At 38.0% G+C, this 20,060-nt stretch overlaps 1 protein-coding gene across 4 annotated transcripts in view; it reads left to right on the top strand.

Annotated features, from left to right (window-relative positions):
* ppp2r5ca (protein phosphatase 2, regulatory subunit B', gamma a) overlaps positions 1-14,263 on the top strand; it is a 43,760-nt gene extending 29,497 nt beyond the window's left edge. For 3 of the 4 annotated variants that reach the window (XM_088648126.1, XM_088648128.1, XM_088648129.1), the window contains 12 exons: positions 1,345-1,455; positions 1,755-1,847; positions 1,926-2,056; positions 2,271-2,330; positions 3,157-3,265; positions 4,228-4,281; positions 5,103-5,273; positions 5,591-5,718; positions 5,889-5,990; positions 6,431-6,503; positions 9,388-9,504; positions 11,275-14,263. In XM_088648126.1, coding sequence (XP_088504252.1) covers positions 1,345-1,455; positions 1,755-1,847; positions 1,926-2,056; positions 2,271-2,330; positions 3,157-3,265; positions 4,228-4,281; positions 5,103-5,273; positions 5,591-5,718; positions 5,889-5,990; positions 6,431-6,503; positions 9,388-9,504; positions 11,275-11,409 — 1,284 coding nt within the window. In that variant the 3' untranslated portion in view covers positions 11,410-14,263. The remainder of the gene's footprint in view (positions 1-1,344; positions 1,456-1,754; positions 1,848-1,925; positions 2,057-2,270; positions 2,331-3,156; positions 3,266-4,227; positions 4,282-5,102; positions 5,274-5,590; positions 5,719-5,888; positions 5,991-6,430; positions 6,504-9,387; positions 9,505-11,274) is intronic. The other variant, XM_088648127.1, reaches the window with a different exon arrangement.
* Positions 14,264-20,060: the final 5,797 nt, after the last annotated feature.

Here is a 20,060-nt window from a genome sequence, read left to right as displayed (position 1 = left end):
TTGGTAATTATATCCCCATCAAAGCATAATTTAGGTTATTTAGGTTAAATGATCTAAATATTGCCACTTTATTTAAGGAAAAACATTTGTCACTCTTTACAGATCTTAATTTGAATTTTGTTTGCAAACTGTTTCAAGTTTTCAGTTCCCTTTAACATTTCATTTAATTGAATAAATAACTTTTAATGTGTTATTTGTACCATTGCTGAAAAATAAACTTCTTCATTTAGTTTGCTATTCGCCCCTCTCATACACAGATCTGGAAGCTTGCGATATCTGCTTAAGGGGCTCTGTTCTTATTTCATTTCTACATTGACTAGGAATGTTTGTATAATTAAATGCATTCTTGAAAGTTTAAGGAAGTTTGTGATTAATTATGTTGAAAGCAGAACCAAGTTGATCTTGCCAGTTATTAGAACAGAGCAACGTGTGGAAATTCAAGTGCACAGACTGTCAACTGTGTTGCAGAATATGAAGCAGATCTGTTGGCACAACCAACCTTATGCAAAGTAACCTTTGTGTTCGGCTTGATCGACTCATACTAGCCTTCAAGCTGTTCTCACTAAAAAGCAATGGTTATTAACATATAGTACTACTATTCAACAGTAAGTTTTACACTTTCATATGACAATTCTTGCTGTCGGGGTGAATAGCACCATGATTATATCGATGAACAAAAGCCCTTGTGTTGTATGTAACTTTTAAGTACACCTCTGAATTCTTTCATGTTCTACTTAAAACCACCGTGGTGGAATGGAGCAAAGAGATTAACTTTCTATTGAATAATGGCTCTGTATTCTATCAAGTTTTCACCCCACTTGAACTTTTTTACATTAAAGTCTTTGTTGTCCTGGATTTTGACATTGTAGAGTTTGGTGTTGATCAATGTTAAAAAAAAAATCCTGTATAAATTGATTCCATATTGTAACGCAGAATGTGGCGAAGCCCAAAGGGGTGACGGGGTGAATACTTTTGATGGTGACAGTAGGAGCTGGGCATGTGGCTGTGGCAGTTTGCGGGTACAAAAAATGATCAATCTCCAGATGCTGATCAAACCTTTTGTTTAAAGGTTTTAGGCCAGCAAATGCCCAAAACATAGTGCAAGAAGGCGTTCCTTAATCTTGCTTTTAGTTTACAGTCACCGTTTTGAATTTTGTCTCATCAAAATTAAATTGTGCTACATTAAATTCAAGTGTACCAATGCATTTAAATATCCAAGGACTTCACACCATTGAACTGCATTAATGGCGTTTGTCAGAGTCTGCTATTGTCGTGGGTTCTTGGTTTTTGGTGTATAAATACACCAGGTCAGCCGACTGATTTTCTTTTTCCCTCCTTCTCAAGTTTTCAGTGAACATGTTTAGGACATTACCACCATCCTCCAATCCCACTGGAGCAGAATTTGATCCTGAGGAAGATGAGCCAACACTTGAAGCTGCATGGCCACACCTACAGGTATCTCCTTCTGTTGCAAAGGCGTGTTCTAGCTCTTGGAGGGAACAGCTTAGCTCATTACTTTAAAAACTTCATTAGCTTCAAGAAGGTTAATAATTAAAAGGGCCTTCTGTTCAAATGAGTATTTAAAGACTCATTTTTTTAAGTGAGAGTAGTACCTGGTTCGTCTATACTGATCTGTTCCAATTTTTCAAAACCAAGAGTAACCTTCATTTTCCTAATCTGGTTGTTAGGTTAATATAGAAACATCACTTCCCATATTGTCATGTTCCTAAATCTTCCTTTTTTTCTTTTTCCAGCTTGTCTATGAATTTTTTCTTAGGTTTTTAGAGTCACCAGACTTCCAACCAAATATAGCTAAAAAATACATTGACCAGAAATTTGTTTTGCAGGTAAGTTATATTTTTTTTTATTTTAATGGACTAATTTCATACATAAAGCAGACGGTAAAAATGTGCTTTTCTTTCCAGCTTTTAGAACTCTTTGACAGTGAGGATCCACGTGAGAGGGATTTCCTGAAAACCACTCTTCACAGGATTTATGGCAAATTTCTTGGTCTAAGGGCATATATCAGGAAACAGATCAATAATATATTTTATAGGTGAGTTTGGCAGGAGTGGATGTTTAAAGGAAAACTGTCTGCACCTGAATATTTTAACATGGATGCACAAATCCTGAACCTGTATTGGAGAGTTTTGTAAAGTTAATTTTATGTCATTTTCATTTAGGTACTTGTGTTGGTTTTTAAATGTGTTATGTGAAATAGTAGATTTATGGTATATTCCAGCATGTCTTTTTACTTCTTAATTTTTTAGGTTCATTTATGAAACGGAACACCACAATGGAATTGCTGAACTACTGGAGATATTGGGAAGGTATGCTTTTTTTTTTTACTGCCATTCATGCTGCAGAGCTGGAAGTTTTTTTTTCAGGCACCATATTTAAAATAACATTACAGTTTTTCTCAACAGTTAATTCTGTCTTGGAAATGTGCTTATTTTGCTGAAATGCAGGAGGCCCTTGCAGACTGGAAACTTTTTAAGTTAAGCCATTTGTCAGTTCTGAGCCAGCAGGACTCCAAATGTGTGTTAGTGTGGTTCTCTACTCTAAAAGCTAAACTGGGTTGAACTGCAAATTGAATTCCAGGCCTATTTAGGTGTACTGAAACACTAATACATATTCACTGCACTGTTATCTAGCTAAAGCTAACTACTGTAAGTTCAAAATAGAAACTGATTGTGTACAAGACTTAATGTGCATAAAAGTTCAGGATGTTTTTTGCTCTTCTTACACAGTGTGATCATATTAGTAATGCATTTGAACTATTAAGTAAGGTTTGGTTGACTTTTTAAGGTTTGATATTCTGCTTTTTTTAATGATTATTCATTTGAGCATTTTTCATTAGTTTTTCTGCTGGTGAATATTTAGTTTGTTTCTGTTCTAAATGCTATTTTAATCATGGCTTTTCAGAAACCACATTGCCGGATTTTATAGGATGTGAGACAGCGCAGTGCTTTTTTTTATTAGTATAAAAAGTTTTTGGTTTTGTTTTAATGCAAAGAACACCTTTAATGAAATATTTGGCCCTGTGTCCTTTACAACTGAAAAGTTTTATTTTTGGAAATGGGCATTTGAAATTAAAACCATCCCTACGTAGTTTAATATTATTCAGCATATAAATAATGCACTTTTTCTTGACAGCATAATTAATGGATTTGCCTTACCATTAAAAGAAGAGCACAAGATTTTCTTACTGAAAGTTTTGCTGCCTTTGCACAAAGTCAAGTCACTTAGTGTCTACCATCCACAGGTAACATTTTTGTTCTTTTGCTTTAAAGAATTACCAGGTCCATTCAGTGCAAATGAATACAACTTAGCTGCAAAACCAGAACTTATTAAAATACGTTTTTTACATCTACATTGAACATCCCTTTCTGAATACGTTTCTGGCTAGTAAGTGCCCCATCACAGCAAAAGAATGATTGTATAGCCAGTGCAGATCTGATACTGTCAAGTTTTTATGTTATGACTAATATAAAGCCAGACCTTACGAGCCGAAAGTTATTCGAGTTTGAAAATAAACTGATGGTCATCCCAAAGGTTATTTCATTCCATACCTCTGCTTATGCTCCAGTAAGATAACAGATATAAGCCATTATATGAGAAACGGACTATTGTGTGGGCAAAACCTGACCCTGCACCAGATTACTAAAACCAAAATACTAATTTCTCCATCAAGTTGAGTACTTAAGCAGTTGGCTTTTTGAAGCATCTGTACATTTTATAGTTAATACAAATAGATACCAAAGATACTTCCATAGCCATTTGTTTTGTTGATGGATGGATCAGTAACATTGCTCTTGTTTATGTAATTTTTCAAAATTCAATTAATATATGGGGAAGAAAAAGATTAAGGCTTTTCAGGCTTAATTTCTGGTTCCTAGACTTTAGAATTTAAGTGATTTATTAAAGTGTATTCAGTTTTGAATTAATAAGTCTCAGTTTATATAAAAATCAATTTCATGTCACTTACATTACAAACTGAGGTAAACGCAAGTAGTATCATTTATGTGATCACTTTTCTGATGCAATTTGCCAGACGAAATTGAGAGACATGATGGAAAACCTTTGGTTTTTTGGTGTTGACCATTGATTAAGTGTAGCATTGTCGGAAATCTTCCCTTAGTTTTAAGTTGTATATTAGTATACATTGTGTACATTAATATACATTTTAAAGTGAATAAAACCTAATCTCATGTGTTTTTGTTTTAGCTGGCATACTGTGTTGTTCAGTTTCTAGAGAAGGACAGCACTCTCACTGAACCAGTAAGTTATTTTGTGCAGTTGTTTTCACAAATTAAAATCACTTAAGTGTTGTTCGGGTCTCAGATTTAAAAAAAATCTGTCATGAAAACCTGTAGACATTTCACAGCTATTTCTCTTAATGGAGTATGTAAAATATTGTACTTGAACATACCAAAGTGAGCTGCGTGCTCTGCTGAGGAAATACATGCTGATACTAAATGATAGACTAGGTAAAGAATAGTTTAAATACAGTAATCCTATTTTGTTGGCTTCTTTGGCAACCATGGGGTATCAAGTGAGGCACTAAATGACTGTATACTACCGGACAACCATCTTTGCCTAAGGTTAGTGAAAGTGTGTCTGAAACGTACGTTGTTGGATACTTGTGTACAAAGGGAGCAAGCAGAAAAAATCTTTAAAAGGCTATGATATTGTTTTAATCACTGATAACCTGAAATCTAATGGTCTTCAGCCTGCTCTTGGAAATGTCTTTTCAGGGTAGGGACTAGAAAGGACTGTTTACATCCAAATGCAAGTGTTAACGTCTTTTTTTTGTATGGTATTTTTTATGTTGCCAGCGAGGGTTATCTATTGTTTCCCATCAAAAGCTGGATTGCAGTCATTATTTCTTAAAGGACTTGTCAGTAACATTCATGCTGACAAGATCAAGCGAAGCCTGATAAATGTTACCACAGTATAACGTGTCTGGCAAAGATTTTAATATCAAGTGTATAAATATTAAATTGGCTAAGTTAATGCTTTGGTCATGACATGCTGACATTTTCCTGCCAAATTCCTATTTTCACATTAAGAAGAAACTTCTTTCCTTTTCATTTCGCAAGGTTGTTATGGCACTTCTCAAATACTGGCCAAAGACCCACAGTCCAAAGGAAGTTATGTTTCTTAACGAACTAGAGGAAATATTGGATGTAATTGAACCATCAGAGTTTGTGAAGGTCATGGAGCCTCTATTTAGACAGCTGGCAAAGTGTGTTTCCAGTCCGCATTTTCAGGTCAGTAATTGTATCACTTTTTATCTGCTGCATATTTGTCAGTAAACAGTTAACAGTCTCATGGTTTAGATGCAATTTTAAACAACACATTCACCAACTAGGGGAGAGTATGCAGTGGATAAGGGCTGGCAATTGTGCCTATTATGCTATTTTAATTTATCTCCTAAAGCCGTTCCATTTATTTTTACCTTGGTTCGAATTTTGAGTTGGCTAATGTACTTGAAAAGCTTACTAATGTAGTCTAAAATGTTATTTATTTTCAGTGTTGTGATTTTGCTTTTTTTTGTCCTAGACTTGCTAAGATGTGTTTTTTTTAGGTTGCAGAAAGAGCATTGTACTATTGGAATAATGAGTACATAATGAGCCTAATCAGCGACAATGCAGCCAAGATTTTGCCCATCATGTTCCCATCTCTGTATCGCAATTCGAAGACTCACTGGAACAAGTAAGACTATATTCAAAATGCAGACTACTTTTAAAATTCGTGATTTCTCTGCTTTACTGAGTGAATATGTATTTCCCACTTTGTTTACAGCATTTGCATTTCTTTTTCTTGAAGATTTGCTTAATTTTACTTATGACTAGCTTGTATCATACTTCTAATTGAATTTACAGAACCATCCATGGTTTGATCTACAATGCTCTGAAGCTCTTCATGGAAATGAATCAGAAGCTGTTTGATGATTGCACTCAACAGTTCAGAGCAGAAAAGAATAAGTAAGTGTACACTGATGTTTTATATAAACATGTGAAGATCCAGACATCTGCCCCCCCACAAGCATGAGTATACAGTTCTTGTCTGTTATCTGACTTTTGTAACAGTTTTTACTTGAATAGAGGTCGCTATGTTTTGTGGGATCATTTTAAAGTTTTCTGCTTCACTAATTATACATACACAATTTAACGGTCTTAAAAGAAACAAAGATTAATTTCACTCTTATTTAAAATAACCATAAACTTTTTAGAATTAGTGTTGTCTGTAAACCCAAGTATTTGTCTTTATTTGCTGTGGAAAATGTAATGAGCTCTTCTAGACCTAAATTGGATGATCACACAAATATGAGTACATAGAATAAATGGAAGGATTTTTGCTTTCAAATTGTCTTTTAAAAAATACAGGAAAGATCTCCAGAGTTAAATTTTATTGTTATTTACAGAGAGAAGGTAAAGTCAAAAGAGAGGGAGGAGGCCTGGATTAAGATTGAAATTCTTGCCAAATCAAACCCACAGGTCAGTGAGCACATAAACAGTGCTATAGATATTTTTTCTTTAACATTACTAACATACTTAATGCACTCAAAGCTGCCACAGATTTTTGCTCCAAAACTAAATGTACTGGGTTTTGTTTTTCACAAAAGCAGAGCACAAATGGAAACTGTCCTTTTTTCTGTTACGTAAGATGTTTTTCACAGAGTATTTTTAACTGTTGCTGAAAAGAACATTTTAAAATTGGTACAGCGACCATGTGTTGAAGCATGTGAATATCTGGTCTGTGAACTATACAAAAAAAACAGTGTGTGTGTATATATATATTCTGAACATCAATAGGAACCTTTCACTTATGTATGCTTTAGAAAAATAAGGTATTCATATTTTGGGGTGTTTTTTTTTTGCATCGTTTTAATTATTGGACCATTCTTAACTGATATTACTTTACTACAGATTGTACTGCATAAAACCAGCTGATTTAACCTGTTGCCAAAGAACACGGCAAGGAATAATTTGTTTATTGTGATATTAAGGGACCAGCCTTTTTGTACCAGATGTATTTTGGAGGCTGGACTCTACCAGTGAACTGTTGCGTTGTGCTTTAATCCTCCTTTGCAATAAATCAGGGGTCTCAGATGGATATTAGACAGTGCAGTGATGTTGTGCAGAACAATACACTGCTAGCCTGATTGTTTACAGCAGACCAGTCATCGGGGAGGTGCAAGAATAAGAAGTATCTGGTCGCTGTAGAGCGCTGTAGAGCGGTGGCATACGCCCTCGTGCTGCTTGTGTAGCACTGGCTCTTCTTGAGAGCTGGGAAGTCACCGTTCTGCCGTGGATGTCCTGCTCACCAAGCATAATCCTCATTGAACGTTTTTGGGATGAGCTGGGATAACGTGGCTAGGACTCGTAGACGAGTAAAGAGGCGCGTGCTTGTCCAGGAGTGGGGCAGGATCCCTTGCAATGCAATGCGGGCATTTTACACATGAATGGCTTGTACCGCTTCTGATCGTGGCCACACATATGTCGGAATAACTAGGGTTTTCTATAGAGTACAAAATCCTTCAGGGATGATGGAAAATGAAACCTTTATTAAAGTCTGAGGCAGATATTTTGACTATTAAATTGTGCTTTTGTGATGTCAAGTTTTAACTTGCTCCTACATGACCATACCTATTAGTTGTTGCACAGGTGCAGACATTTAATGAATCTTGCAGTTACATTAATATTTGCACTTGGAGTATGTTGCGATCTGAAAAGTCACAAGTGCTATTATTTTAACTCCTCTGAAGTAATGCATTGTTGCAGTATGAAGTTCTATAAAGTAGAGCTTTAGGATGCTCTTAACAATGACTCATGACCTCTTTGTATAATCATTGCATTATTGTAGTACAGCTCCTAGCCACACTGATTGCAATATATTATATCAGTAAGCTAAGCTGTGTACTTATTTAAAACCTCAAAGCTCTCAATTAAAATGGTTCCCTCATTTCTATTACATTCTTCTGAATGTCAGACTGAAGATTTTTGTGAATTTGAGTTTAAGCTTTTCAGGCCATTAAATTAGTAGTGATTTTTATGCTGCAAAAGCTAAAATACTGAGATTGTAGCTTGTTTTTGCTGAAGCTGTAGTTTTTCTTTTGAGACTGAAAACATTAGAAAAACATCAATCTGAGAGAATTGATTTATAGTTGTAGATTTAACTAGTTTTTGCTCTTTCCTTTGCTGAATTCACATGTCACAGGATTATCTAATTGTAAAGGGTGTTATTTACTTGCATGCCATATCTAAAAATCGTATCTTTATCTTACACTGTACAATTCTAATCCCTGCACCAACCATGCAGAGGCTGGGGCTACAGAATGTCAGCACCTTGCCTTATTCCATGCCCAGAACTCAAGTCAATGTCAGACTGATCAGTCCCAGTATCACTGTTTCCTGATGAGTTGTTATACAGGCCCTCAGCTTCCCTAAACCCCATCGTGGTTACGTTTTCTTACCATCTCTAAGGAGCTCTGATCACTAGCTAAACCCTGAAAATCAACCAGCTATTATTTGGGTCCTGCAGTATGAGTGATCTTTACTGAATGACCTACCCAGTTTTAAAATTAAAATGTAGAACTATGTTTTGCTTCTTATAACTATTGTAATGGGTTTAAGAGAACTTTAATCGCTGCCACTTTTTTTTTTTACCGTCCCCATCCTGGGTTTGAAATTTGGTTGATCCTGGGCTTGATTTTTTTTTTAAAGCCCTTTAAATGAGTTCTAGTTATTCCTCTAACATGAAAGTGCGTCACAAACTGCATCCAGCTACCAACTCCATACATTGCATATTAAGAGTATAAAAAGCATTATCCTGAGAGAAGCAGTCGGTGTGCATTGATCTGTATGTACTTTTTAATTTGGAGATCTAAGTTTTACTCACTTACCCTTGCAGTTGCATTAGAGATTTATTGGTCAGATTTTATAGTTGACTGTAAAGCTTCTGTTCTGTATTGATTTCTCCAAATAAATACCTCTTGTATCACTAGGGTAATTCTTTACTTCAGACAGTTTAATCATTTGACGGTTGTTAATTCCTATAAAGCACAGTTCTTAAAAGGTTTTGAGCAAACTGACACTTCAAAACATTGAGGTAATTTCTTTACAGTTATAGCTAATTTATAATGGAATTTACTAAAGATTCATCTTAGACATTCCCCACATTTGACAAATGGTCATAATTACATTTTGTTTTCTATTTCTGTCTATACATCATTCTTTATTATTTTATGTTCTAAGGAAATGGTTCCTTCGTTCCATTTTTCTACTTCTTTCCCTCCTGTTAACCTCTTTCTCCCATTTCCTCTTCTGTCTTTCTCCGCTTGCAACTGATTTGGATTTTTTTTTTGCTTTTTTATATTAGTACCATGTGTATGTTGATTCCTCTGGCCTCAATAGTCCAGTAGAAATGGAGACAGATGGTCCCTTGATAGAAGATGTTCAGATGTTAAAAAAGACTGTAGAGGAAGAAGCTACTCAGGTAAAAAAATGAATTTATGAATCTCCTCTAATCATAGCAGTCACAACCACTAAGCCTTTCAAAGATAGGATATGGACTGAGCACTGGAATCAATAACATTATGTAGGATGCAAACGTCTGCATGGATCTGAGGGTAGAATATCCCTCTTAACCTTAGCATGTTGCTTATTTTCATTTACTACATTTTCATATACTTTCATAAAACTTCCATGGGTGAGTGGTCATCTTTCCTTTTGCTTTTAATAAACAGTGCTGTAACCGAGGTGGTAATACCATTCTTGTTGAATGGCATATTTGCTACAAATGTTTGTTGTACAGTACTATATTGCTCCTTAAATATAGCTTATGAGAATGGAAGAGTTAATGGATGTATTCTGAAGCTGTTGTAGGCCATAACAGTTGTAAAAGGTGGAAGCAAGACTATTTTAAAAGTCTACAAATACTATCCTGGAATTTAACCATTGCACAAAGCAATTATAAAGTCACTATCAAAAGCTGTAATTCTTCTCAGTTCTGTTCTGTTTAAATTTTCTGACTGGTGAAAATATTTAGTTCCACACAATAGTACACAAGCATTGGTCAGTGAGTCAGTTCCATATAATAAATTCTAATGATATAATGTTATGGTTATTGTAGGCACTTGAACATAAGAGCTCAAAGCTCTGTTGCATAATAAATCCTTAGGAACAAGTAAAGGTTTATTCCGTGTTGAAAAGAAACAAAGTTTTGGCTGTGGGGCCTTCTTCACACCAGTTGTTCCTTTTCTATATTGTTTACTAAATGACATAAATACCAAGTTTTAAAACAGAATAAAATTGCAAAGGTTCCAATTAAGAAGTTTATTCCACTTAAGGATCTAATTACATAATGAGCTAGACTGGAATAAAGCAGGTATGCAAGTTCTCTGGACCAGAGTTGGGAAAGTCTTGCCTTAAGGTTTTAAGTTTTAGTTGGGTTTTTTTTGCTCTCAAGAAGATTGTTCCCCACAAACAATTTAATCGGAAGCCTGAACTTTGTATTAAAGACTACTTGAGCTGGATATGTGCCTTTAACTGGCATGTTTTTTAATGTATAACCCCCCCCCCACCTTGTTCCTGTTTGCAATATAACAATAACCTGTATATATACACTTCCTTTCTTGACTAAAAAGTGTAAAATGCTGACCAAACTAACCGCACTGTTACAATTATTGACTCATTCTTCACGTCTGGAGCTGGGGAGCAGGAACATCTCAACGTGTTGTCAATTTAAATTGTAAAACGTAATGGTTTAGAACGTATTCTAGTGCAGGACATTGTTTAGAGTGAATAACATTTGCAGTGAGATTTAGATCCACAGTAGTCATATCTTCATATCAGGGGTTCCCAGCACCTGCTGGTTTCCATTCTAGCTTACATTAATTGCTTGATTGAACCCTTAATTCCCTTAATTGGAGCTATCAAGTTGCTTGAAATTGGGGACATTTGCAACTCTGGCATTTTGTTACTAATGAAATGCTATAGTTAAAAATCAATCTACAACATTTTTAAGAGCTGAACATGGTCAAACAGTTCAAATGATCCATAACTCAGTTCAGGTTTCGGTTTGTATTACTGAGAATTTTGCTGGAAGAAAAACTTCCTGATCCTGATCTCAAAACGAAACGCCATCCTCTGCCCCCGTGCAAGCTTATAACATACCGTACTACAGCACCTGTAGTGGGATCTAGTGGCTTGCAGCCAGTTTTGTGAAAGTCTTGTGTATCTGGCCTGAATTGCACCATCTCTACAGTTGCAGAGAGATCAGCGAAAGGACCGGCCTCTGGTGCGACGCAAGTCTGAGCTGCCTCAGGATATTTACACCGTGAAAGCCTTGGAATCCCATCGCCGCGCTGAAGAAATGTTGACGACTCATGATGGGCACTAGACAGGCGGGTGGTTTTCCTGCCCTGAACCTTCAGCACATCTAAAATACTGGCACGGAAACAACGAGACGTGCCCGTGTTATACCGTTCCCGCGCTCTGATCATTATTGGTTTCCGCTTTCTCAGGTGTTCTTTTTTGTTTTTCTTTTTTCCTCCTGAATGTTATGTGCCTGTATTGGATTTTTGTCATTTCATTCAAAAAAAAAAAACTCAGAACATAAGCTCCCAAGATACTTGGTCAGTTGCATGTGGAGAGTGAATGCAATGTACAGTGTAGCTGGGGAGAAACTTAAGGAGAAAGCAAAAACTGAGTGGGGTGGTGCTGCTTTTTTTTTCTTTTTAAAGGGAACAAACCAGGAAAGGCAACAGGTTGGATACCAGTTTTTCTTTCAAGCCCAGGGACAGCTGCCAGTGCCAAGACATTTTTATTCATTTTATTGATTACATGTTAATATTTAATCGTCTAACCTTTTTAACAGTGGGGAGGGGGACTTCTGAAGAGGTGTCAGTTTTGGCCACAGATTTTCTAATCGGTCTAAAAATGTGCAGATGAACGGCATATTTGATGGAGCTGTTCCCTCGGAGTGGAGTTATCAAAAGGAAGGAAAGACATTTTTTCTGGACTCCGTTCTACAGTAGAAGATCTTTACAAGTTTTGTGCCATACCAATTACTTCTACTTTTTTTAAAATAAAATTAGTACAGTTCTTTAGGCAATAAGCTTACTCAGAATGCATTTTGAATTTGGTAGTTCAAACAATGGTAAATTTCATTAAGAGCATCAGATTGGGCTGTCAAATTGCACAATATCCCAGGCTACAATGCTGATCTGTTCAAATGTTTTTTTGTACAAAGTGTAAAATATTAGAGACCATTTTTTTAAAGATTTCTCTATTGAGTATTGTTTCCATTTACTTTACCACCACTAATAAGACTTCATTCTGTTAGTAGATGTTTGAAAGAAGCCCGTTTCAGTGGCTAACTCTTTACCTTCAGGTAAAATGACTAACCCTCTGGGAATTAAGTCATAGCAGTAGAATCCAAATTGACTAGGATGTAGAAATGCTGAACATGTCACCGATATCCATTAATATGCATGCTTTGCACTCAGTGCATCTTGCTATTGCTGTTATGCAGTACATTCCAGTGACAGTTGCATACCTTTAAGCAGCTATGATTTGGTTGTGCACATTGTCAGTCTCATTTAATATGATGCTAAAAAGGGGTAGTAATTTTCTGTTCATCAGCAGTATCCCTTGTTCCTATTCAGTATATTTAGCATTATTGTTTGCCTTTGTGATTTACCTAAAAAAATGTAATTTAGGTTACCCCTAAAGCAGGGAAGGTTTTATCCTGTAAGTGATGTTATTCTACAGGCATTCAGGGTAATTTGGAGTTAGAGGCAAACCCACATCTCATCCCAGTGGCTATATAATTTGTGTTCCCATGTTTAGGCAGTGATTATTCTCACAGGTGCTTAACCTTAGAACTTGGAAAGTACTGTTATCTTTATTAATGTTATAGAACAGTCTTTCTCGATTATATAAAGGTCTTTCCATGAGTGCCTTTATTATATAATAAAGATTGGTAAATACTGGCCTCAATAAGAGGAGAGCCAATAGTTTGGTGTACCAACCACTTTACCCTTCATATTTAGTCAATCTCCCTTGGCAGAAGAAAAATCCATATGGATATATGCATTTGTTCCAGATGGTGGTTAGCAAAGTTACCATATGAAATTCTGCTCCTGTTGAATTGCAGCTGATTTGAAAAATTGAGAATGCTGCAAAACAGCTTGTTGAACTACCTAAATAGCACTTCCTGTTAAACTTGAAAAAATGCGCTGTGTTGTACTATCCCAAATGAAGCAGTCTTGCTTTTCTCCATGTTTCTGTGTATTTATCCCCCTTTTTTACTTGACAGAGGCTGTCCCAACATGCCTCCCTGTCAAGGAGAGAAGAGTGCTTAGTTTTCTGTTTTTGTTTTTTTTGTCAGTCTTCATACCATTGTTTGAACTTCCATGTTTAACTGGTAGTTCACCAAATAGTCCTCTGGTCTGGGTGTACAATGTTTATGGAAAGTTATTTCTTTGCCCACTCAACTGTGTCTGTTTAATGTTTGGTTGAATGTGCAAAATGTAAAATATACTACCATGTTCAGCATTTTTCTCCTCTTCTTGAAGAACAACAATCACCAAACTATTTTTCCCTCTTAACAAAGATATATTGCTGTTATATTAATAGTTTGAATTGTTTTACAGGATGGTGCCGCATTTTCTAATGAAACAACCTTTGAGCTTTTTTTGTATTGCTGTAATGGTACCAATGAATTACTGAATTCGTACAAAAAAGCAGAAAAAGATGGTTTTTGGTGACTGTTTTTCTTTCATCAGTGGCTTTACTTCAGCATCTGCAAGTTTGTTTGTGCTTTCCGAAATACAATAACGGCAAGTGTCCTTTAGTATGCGATCTGTACTAAATGGCTTCATTTAATATTGTACATACAATGTACTTTGTTTTATGTAGTGTTATATATCTATTAAACATTAGGTTTCATATTTTGTACAAAATGGTCCTATGTACAGAATAAAACGTTAATAGCATCTGCAAAAATTTGATAAGTGGCAGACTTTTCTTTTTGACAGTCCCTGTATCTATCTGCATTAGAAATGTTAAAACATTTAAATTCTAATATTTTTATCAATTTGTAATTCTCAAGATTTGTTTCCACAATGATATGTCTGTGACAAATCTTCATACATCAGCCTTTTGTGTGCTTTTATCCAATTCTAAAGTTGTGTACATCGAAATAGAATAAATGAAGAGAACGTGGATTTTATATTTTCATCCTAAAAGAATCAGTGTTTTTACTTCAGGTGTTATGACTGTTTTCTACTTTTTGTGTGTTTACCAGAAAGCTTAAAGTGGAGTGTCAAAACTATAAATGAATGAGAGATGGGGGGGAATCTACAGAAGTCCAGGAAATTGACTCCAAAGTGGGTACAACAGAATAAGAAATAGCCATAGATTTTAAATCCCACTTCCAGATGGCACCAGTTCACCAGAGGCTTCTTTCTGTTCCATCGAATCAGTTGCTGACCACTTTGGTTTTAATTTGTAACGAGTAGATGGATGGAGATTTAATCTGCTAATTTATTTAATCCCTAAAGTAATTTTCCCAGTCGTATCCAGTCGTGCTCTTGTAGAGCCCTTGCCCTGTAGGCTTAAGAAGCATATTAAATCATCAATGTCTAGCGTCCTGGAAAAAAAAACTGTAGTCACTGAATCAGGTGACTGTTTTGAGTGATCTAAATTATTTAGCTAATCAGAATACCCTGCAGCTGTTCAGGACCAAGGCTTTTAATTGAACACGTACCGTGCTTAATTGATCAATCTTTAAGAAACAGGTGGCTGAGAGTGACCTAGAAGTCTTCAGGATCTGAACTCTCCAAAACCTTGATTATGCAGAGCCTGGAACTACAATAAAAATTAAAGTTAGAAAAATTCGAACGGATCCCCCTTTGGATGAAAATCGGTTTAAATTCATATAGATTTGAAGTGTTATCCCATAGATAAATCCTCTGTTGGCACAATTTGCAAGTGCTAATCATTTCTCTTAGCATTTTGTCTTATGCTTTGATTTGAAAGAAGCTTCTTTATCTACAATTTTATGATGCATCCTGCTGCAATGATTTTCAGACACGTTCTTGAAGGGGCGTGGAATTGAATGTGGCGATAATCCCGTCACTGCCTAGAGAGTCGGCAAATTCCCGTTCAAATGACAGCTAGTTTGCAAAGGTCTCTCATATGAGGACCTTCTTAAGCTAAAGAAAAGCTGCAAGAGCTCGTTTTCACTTGTTGCTTGTAACAGTTCTAAGTATTTTCGACTGCCTGCTTTTAGATTGTTCAGTAGTTTTACGAGTTACTCTGAAGTTAATATTTTATTGCAAAACGCAAGATTCAAAATCCGTCCGAAATATTGTATTTAAAATAGATAGATACTTTATTGATCCCGTGAGGGAAATTGCAGTGCAACAGCAGCTTAACACACAACACAGCCACAGTGTAACGAATTATATACTAATAGTACAATACATACAATACAATACAAGAGTTACTCACAGTCCGGACACACAAGAGGAAACTAGAACAGAACAGTACACAGAAAATCGTATCACACGTATGAATATAAATATAGATGTAACCATAGATATAAATATAAATGTATTGCACAGGTCCCTGGCATATATTGCACAAAAGTGGTTGTAAACGGGAAAAAGAAAAAGAAAGAGAACAGATGTAGCAGTATATGTGTATATGCGTTTAGTCCAGAAACAGGTCACTGTCGCTGTTGCCTCTGCCAAGACGCAAGGTGGATGCGTTGTACAGTCTTATGGCAGACGGCAAGAATGACCTCCTGTAGCGCTCCCTGTCGCACCGTGGATGAATCAAGTCTATTGCTGAACGTGCTCTTCATTCCTGCAAGCCTGTCATAGAGGGGATGGGAGAAGTTGTCCATGATGGCCTCCAGTTTGGACATCATTCTCCTCTCAGCCACTACCTCCAAGGGGTCCAGGTCAGACCCAATGACAGAGCTCGCTCTCCTGATGAGCTTGTTCAGCCTTTTGGAATCTACTGCTCTAATCCCAGAGCCCCAGCACACCACTGCGTAGAAAATGGCACTCGCTACCACCGACTGATAAAACATGTGTAGCATCTTACTACACACATTGAAGGACCTGAGCCTCCTCAAGAAGTAAAGTCGGCTCTTGTCCGTTCTTATAGATGGCCTCGATGTTCTTAGACCATTCCAGTCTATCATCGATGTGCACTCCCAGGTACTTGTACGAGTCCACCATCTCCACGCCACTCCCATGGATGTAGACAGGAGTAGGTTTGACCTTTTTCCTCCTGAAATCTACCACCAGTTCCTTTGTCTTTGTAACATTCAGTTCCAAGTGGTTCACCCCACACCACTCCACAAAGCTGCTGACCAGTCCTCTGTACTCCTCCTCCTGCTCACCCTTGATACATCCCACAATTGCAGAGTCATCTGAGAACTTTTGCAGGTGGCATGACTTTGAGTTGTACTTAAAGTCCGAAGTATAGAGGGTGAAGAGGAATGGAGAAAGAACTGTCCCTTGAGGTGCCCCTGTGTTACTCACTACCAGTTCAGACACGCAGTTCTGAAGTCTCACAGACTGTGGTCTGCCCGTCAGGTAGTCAGTGATCCACGAGGTCATGGAGGCATCGACTTGCATCTCCTCCAGCTTCCTCCTTAGAAGTAAGGGCTGGATGGTATTGAAGGCACTGGAGAAGTCGAAAAACATGATCCTTACAGTGTTGCCAGAATACCATGCAGGGTTTACCTAGAGCTCCGTGAAGTTGCCCCCCCTACAGACCGCACAAACGATGAAACCCACCTTATTCGTTAGTTGCAAAGGAACAAGTAATAGATTTATTCCAGGCTGGAAAGAGAACGCAAAGTTTTGGCCGTGTTTGTCAGTTTGTGCCGTTGAAAGTAGCGTTTGTGCTGCTTTCGTTCCCGAGATATAGCGCCTTGGTTTTCCGGTGATCACGTGACTATGCAGGGTGACTTTGACGTCCAGTGACCCGGTCTGCCGAGTTCAAGCGTCTGTTACCGGTGCGAGAGTAACAGTTCTGCAATTGTTCCTCTGTTTGCTTGGGGGGGCGGTGAATTTTTCATTTAATCAGTGTCTTCTGTGCGTTTGTGCTGGCAGGAAAATTACATTTGTCATGAATATCACATACCCTAATCAGAAGAGTTGCGGGTGTAATCTCAAAAAGTGAACACTAGTAGACAATTCCATGTTCTTACCAAGAGGCTTTAACGAGCACGTCTTAATACTTCGTAGCGGTGTGCTTTTTGAAAAAATCTGAAGAAGTGATCAGTTTCTCACTGTCTCCTTAATTAAACACGCGCACCAAGGGACGTGTAAAGATTGGAGCCTCGTGTTTAAAAAGGCTTGAATCTGCAACTTTACGAAGAAGACCACTGTTGCACTTTTTATGCAAAGCGCATTCGTTAATGTGAAAAAGAACCAAGATGTTTCTTAAGGGGCACTACGTACAAGGTTGTCGCGGGTAGTAAATAACATCCGAGAAGCAACACTGGAAAGTCCACCGTCTCACACCTGCGGACCGCCGCAATATTGAAAATTGAAAAAACAGAAGGGAACATATATATGAATTATTTAATAAACTGTCATTATCCGTGAGTTTGTATTTACAGGGGTCTTATGCGCAAACATGAAGCGTTGAGCTCAGTTATTTTATCTTCGTGTTTTCGGCCAGTCCTTGGTGTAGAATACAGCGTGAGGGCACACCTGCCCTCTGAAGACACAGGTATGGGTGCCTGTGTTAGATCCTCAGGTGAAGTCGAGTCTTCTGCAGTCTGCAATGTAATGACCCGGACATGTCTGCTTGTCCTGCTCCATGAAGTTGGCCACCCGCCCGTCGAACAGCACAAACGACGAAACTCACCGCCATCGTTAGTGCTGCGTTTGTGCCGGTTTGTGTCGCTGTAAGTAGCGTTTGTGTTGCTTTTGTTTCCGAGATATAGCGCCTTGTTTTTTCGGGTAATCACGTGACAATCTACAAGGAAGTTTACAGGTACCAACAAACTCGGTACTTGAACTCCTGATTGTGATTAAAACAATGGGGGCAATTTGTTTTCTGAGTCTGTCTGGTCGGGTGGGGTGGATGTTTCAATGTATTTCAATATAGCGCCTTCTTTTCCTGTCTGTGACGTCACTGACGTACAAAACCGCAAAGTCACGACCACCAGATCTTTCAGTTGTGATCTTTTGATCAGTTGACCCCAGACTTGGCAGCCTTTAAACGAATAAACAATCTTACATTTAGGGAGCAGTTACTATGTTAGTTCATTGGGTTAGGTGTTTTCTTTTAGTTTTTAACCACGTTCTCGAAAATGTATTGCTTGTGGACTCCTTTCATTGGTGAAGAGACACCAGTTTCCAAATTACCGCTGGTACAACACGAGAGCCCATATTCACATTTTTAGGTATTAGTTTCAAGATCGATATAATTTAACAATAAAAAACAAAACTGAAAGCACGAGCATAATAATATCATGATCATACACTTTATATTTCTATTCATTTTTGAAGTACAAAGCAGGTGTTTTCCCTACCTTAAATATACGATTAAAATTGTTCAACTACCATGTATTAATTACAGAAAGCAGCGGAGAAGCGGAGACGTTTATATTGCAAATACAAAATGTATTTGTTTCGAATAGTACGGGACAAAAAATCTAAGTAAAAATAAGTAAAGCATTTTAAAACTAGATTCTCGTTGACAGTACACAAGCCGATCCACCTGGCGCTGCTAGCAGGAAAAGCTCTCAGACCCGTGATTGGCTAAACCCCCGAACAGGTCGGGCCGTGATTGGGTGAAGAGTGAAAATCGACACTCTGATTGGGTAAAGCGCCACAGCGGAAGTTCTGTGTGTACCGTGTGTGCTGTATGAGCACGCTGGATATACAGTAACACAGCCACAGCGCGTTCACGACTCCGATAGCATGTCAGGATAGGAGTGCGCGCACCACGATCACATCGCGATACCCATTGCGACTGGCGCATCACTGTTATGGCGCCACTGTCGCGACATGAAAGGCCATATATCCCGATATGACATGCTCAGCCAAAATGCCCCCCCTCCATGTCGCGACATGGAGTCCATGTATCGCGATATGACCAAAACCTGTCACGCCCATGTCGCGACATGACGTCCGCATGTCGCGATATGACATATCCCGGCAAAAGTGCCCTGCCCCATGTCGCGACATGAAAGGCTCTATATCGCGATATGACATGCACAGCCAAAACGCCCAGTCCCCATGTCGCGACATGGAGTCCATATATCGCGATATGGCCAAAACCTGTCATGTCCATGTCCTGACATGAAGTCTGCATGTCGCGATATGACATCCCGAGGAAAGTGCCCCGCCCCCATGTCGTGACATGGAATCTATATGTTGCGATAGGACATACCCTGACTGGATATGCTGACCCCATATGGCGACACAAAGTCCATATATCGCGGCACGTTCTATCAGGGTTTATCCTGATATGAGACCTTTGTTGCGACAGTGGTGCCAGGGTGCATGGAAGCAAGGCGCCAGTCGTGATATACACTACCGCGGCATACATACGATATACATGGGGTCCCTATCATGACATGCTGCGGAGCTCTTATCGCGATGGTATCCCACAGTTACGCGTTTGGCAACAGCGTGTCACGAAAGGGAAAAAAATGAAAACGTGCCATAGAAAATAAAAAACATAGATCTTACAATCATGATGATTTTACATACATTACAACCACAGGTTTATGTCATAGATGGTTAACTTGTTGGCATGCGTCATGTCTTAGTATTATTCACATCTAAGGAGGCTCATATGTTTATGGATATTGATTGTCTTTAAAATGTTAAGGGTACGAGCTAAACTGTAACAGAGCGCTTGGACTCGGCAGACGGGGTCACTGGAGGTCAAAGTCACCGTGCATGGTCACGTGATCACCGGAAAAACAAGGCGCTATATCTCGGGAAGGAAAGCCACAAACGTAACACTAACAAATAATACCGGTTTGGTTTTAAACTTGTATGA

The sequence above is a fragment of the Lepisosteus platostomus genome, chromosome 10, assembly GCF_059453375.1.
Source record: "Lepisosteus platostomus isolate fLepPlt1 chromosome 10, fLepPlt1.hap1, whole genome shotgun sequence".
Taxonomy (NCBI): Eukaryota; Metazoa; Chordata; class Actinopteri; order Semionotiformes; family Lepisosteidae; genus Lepisosteus; species Lepisosteus platostomus.
This window is presented reverse-complemented; position numbering and strand designations above follow the sequence as displayed.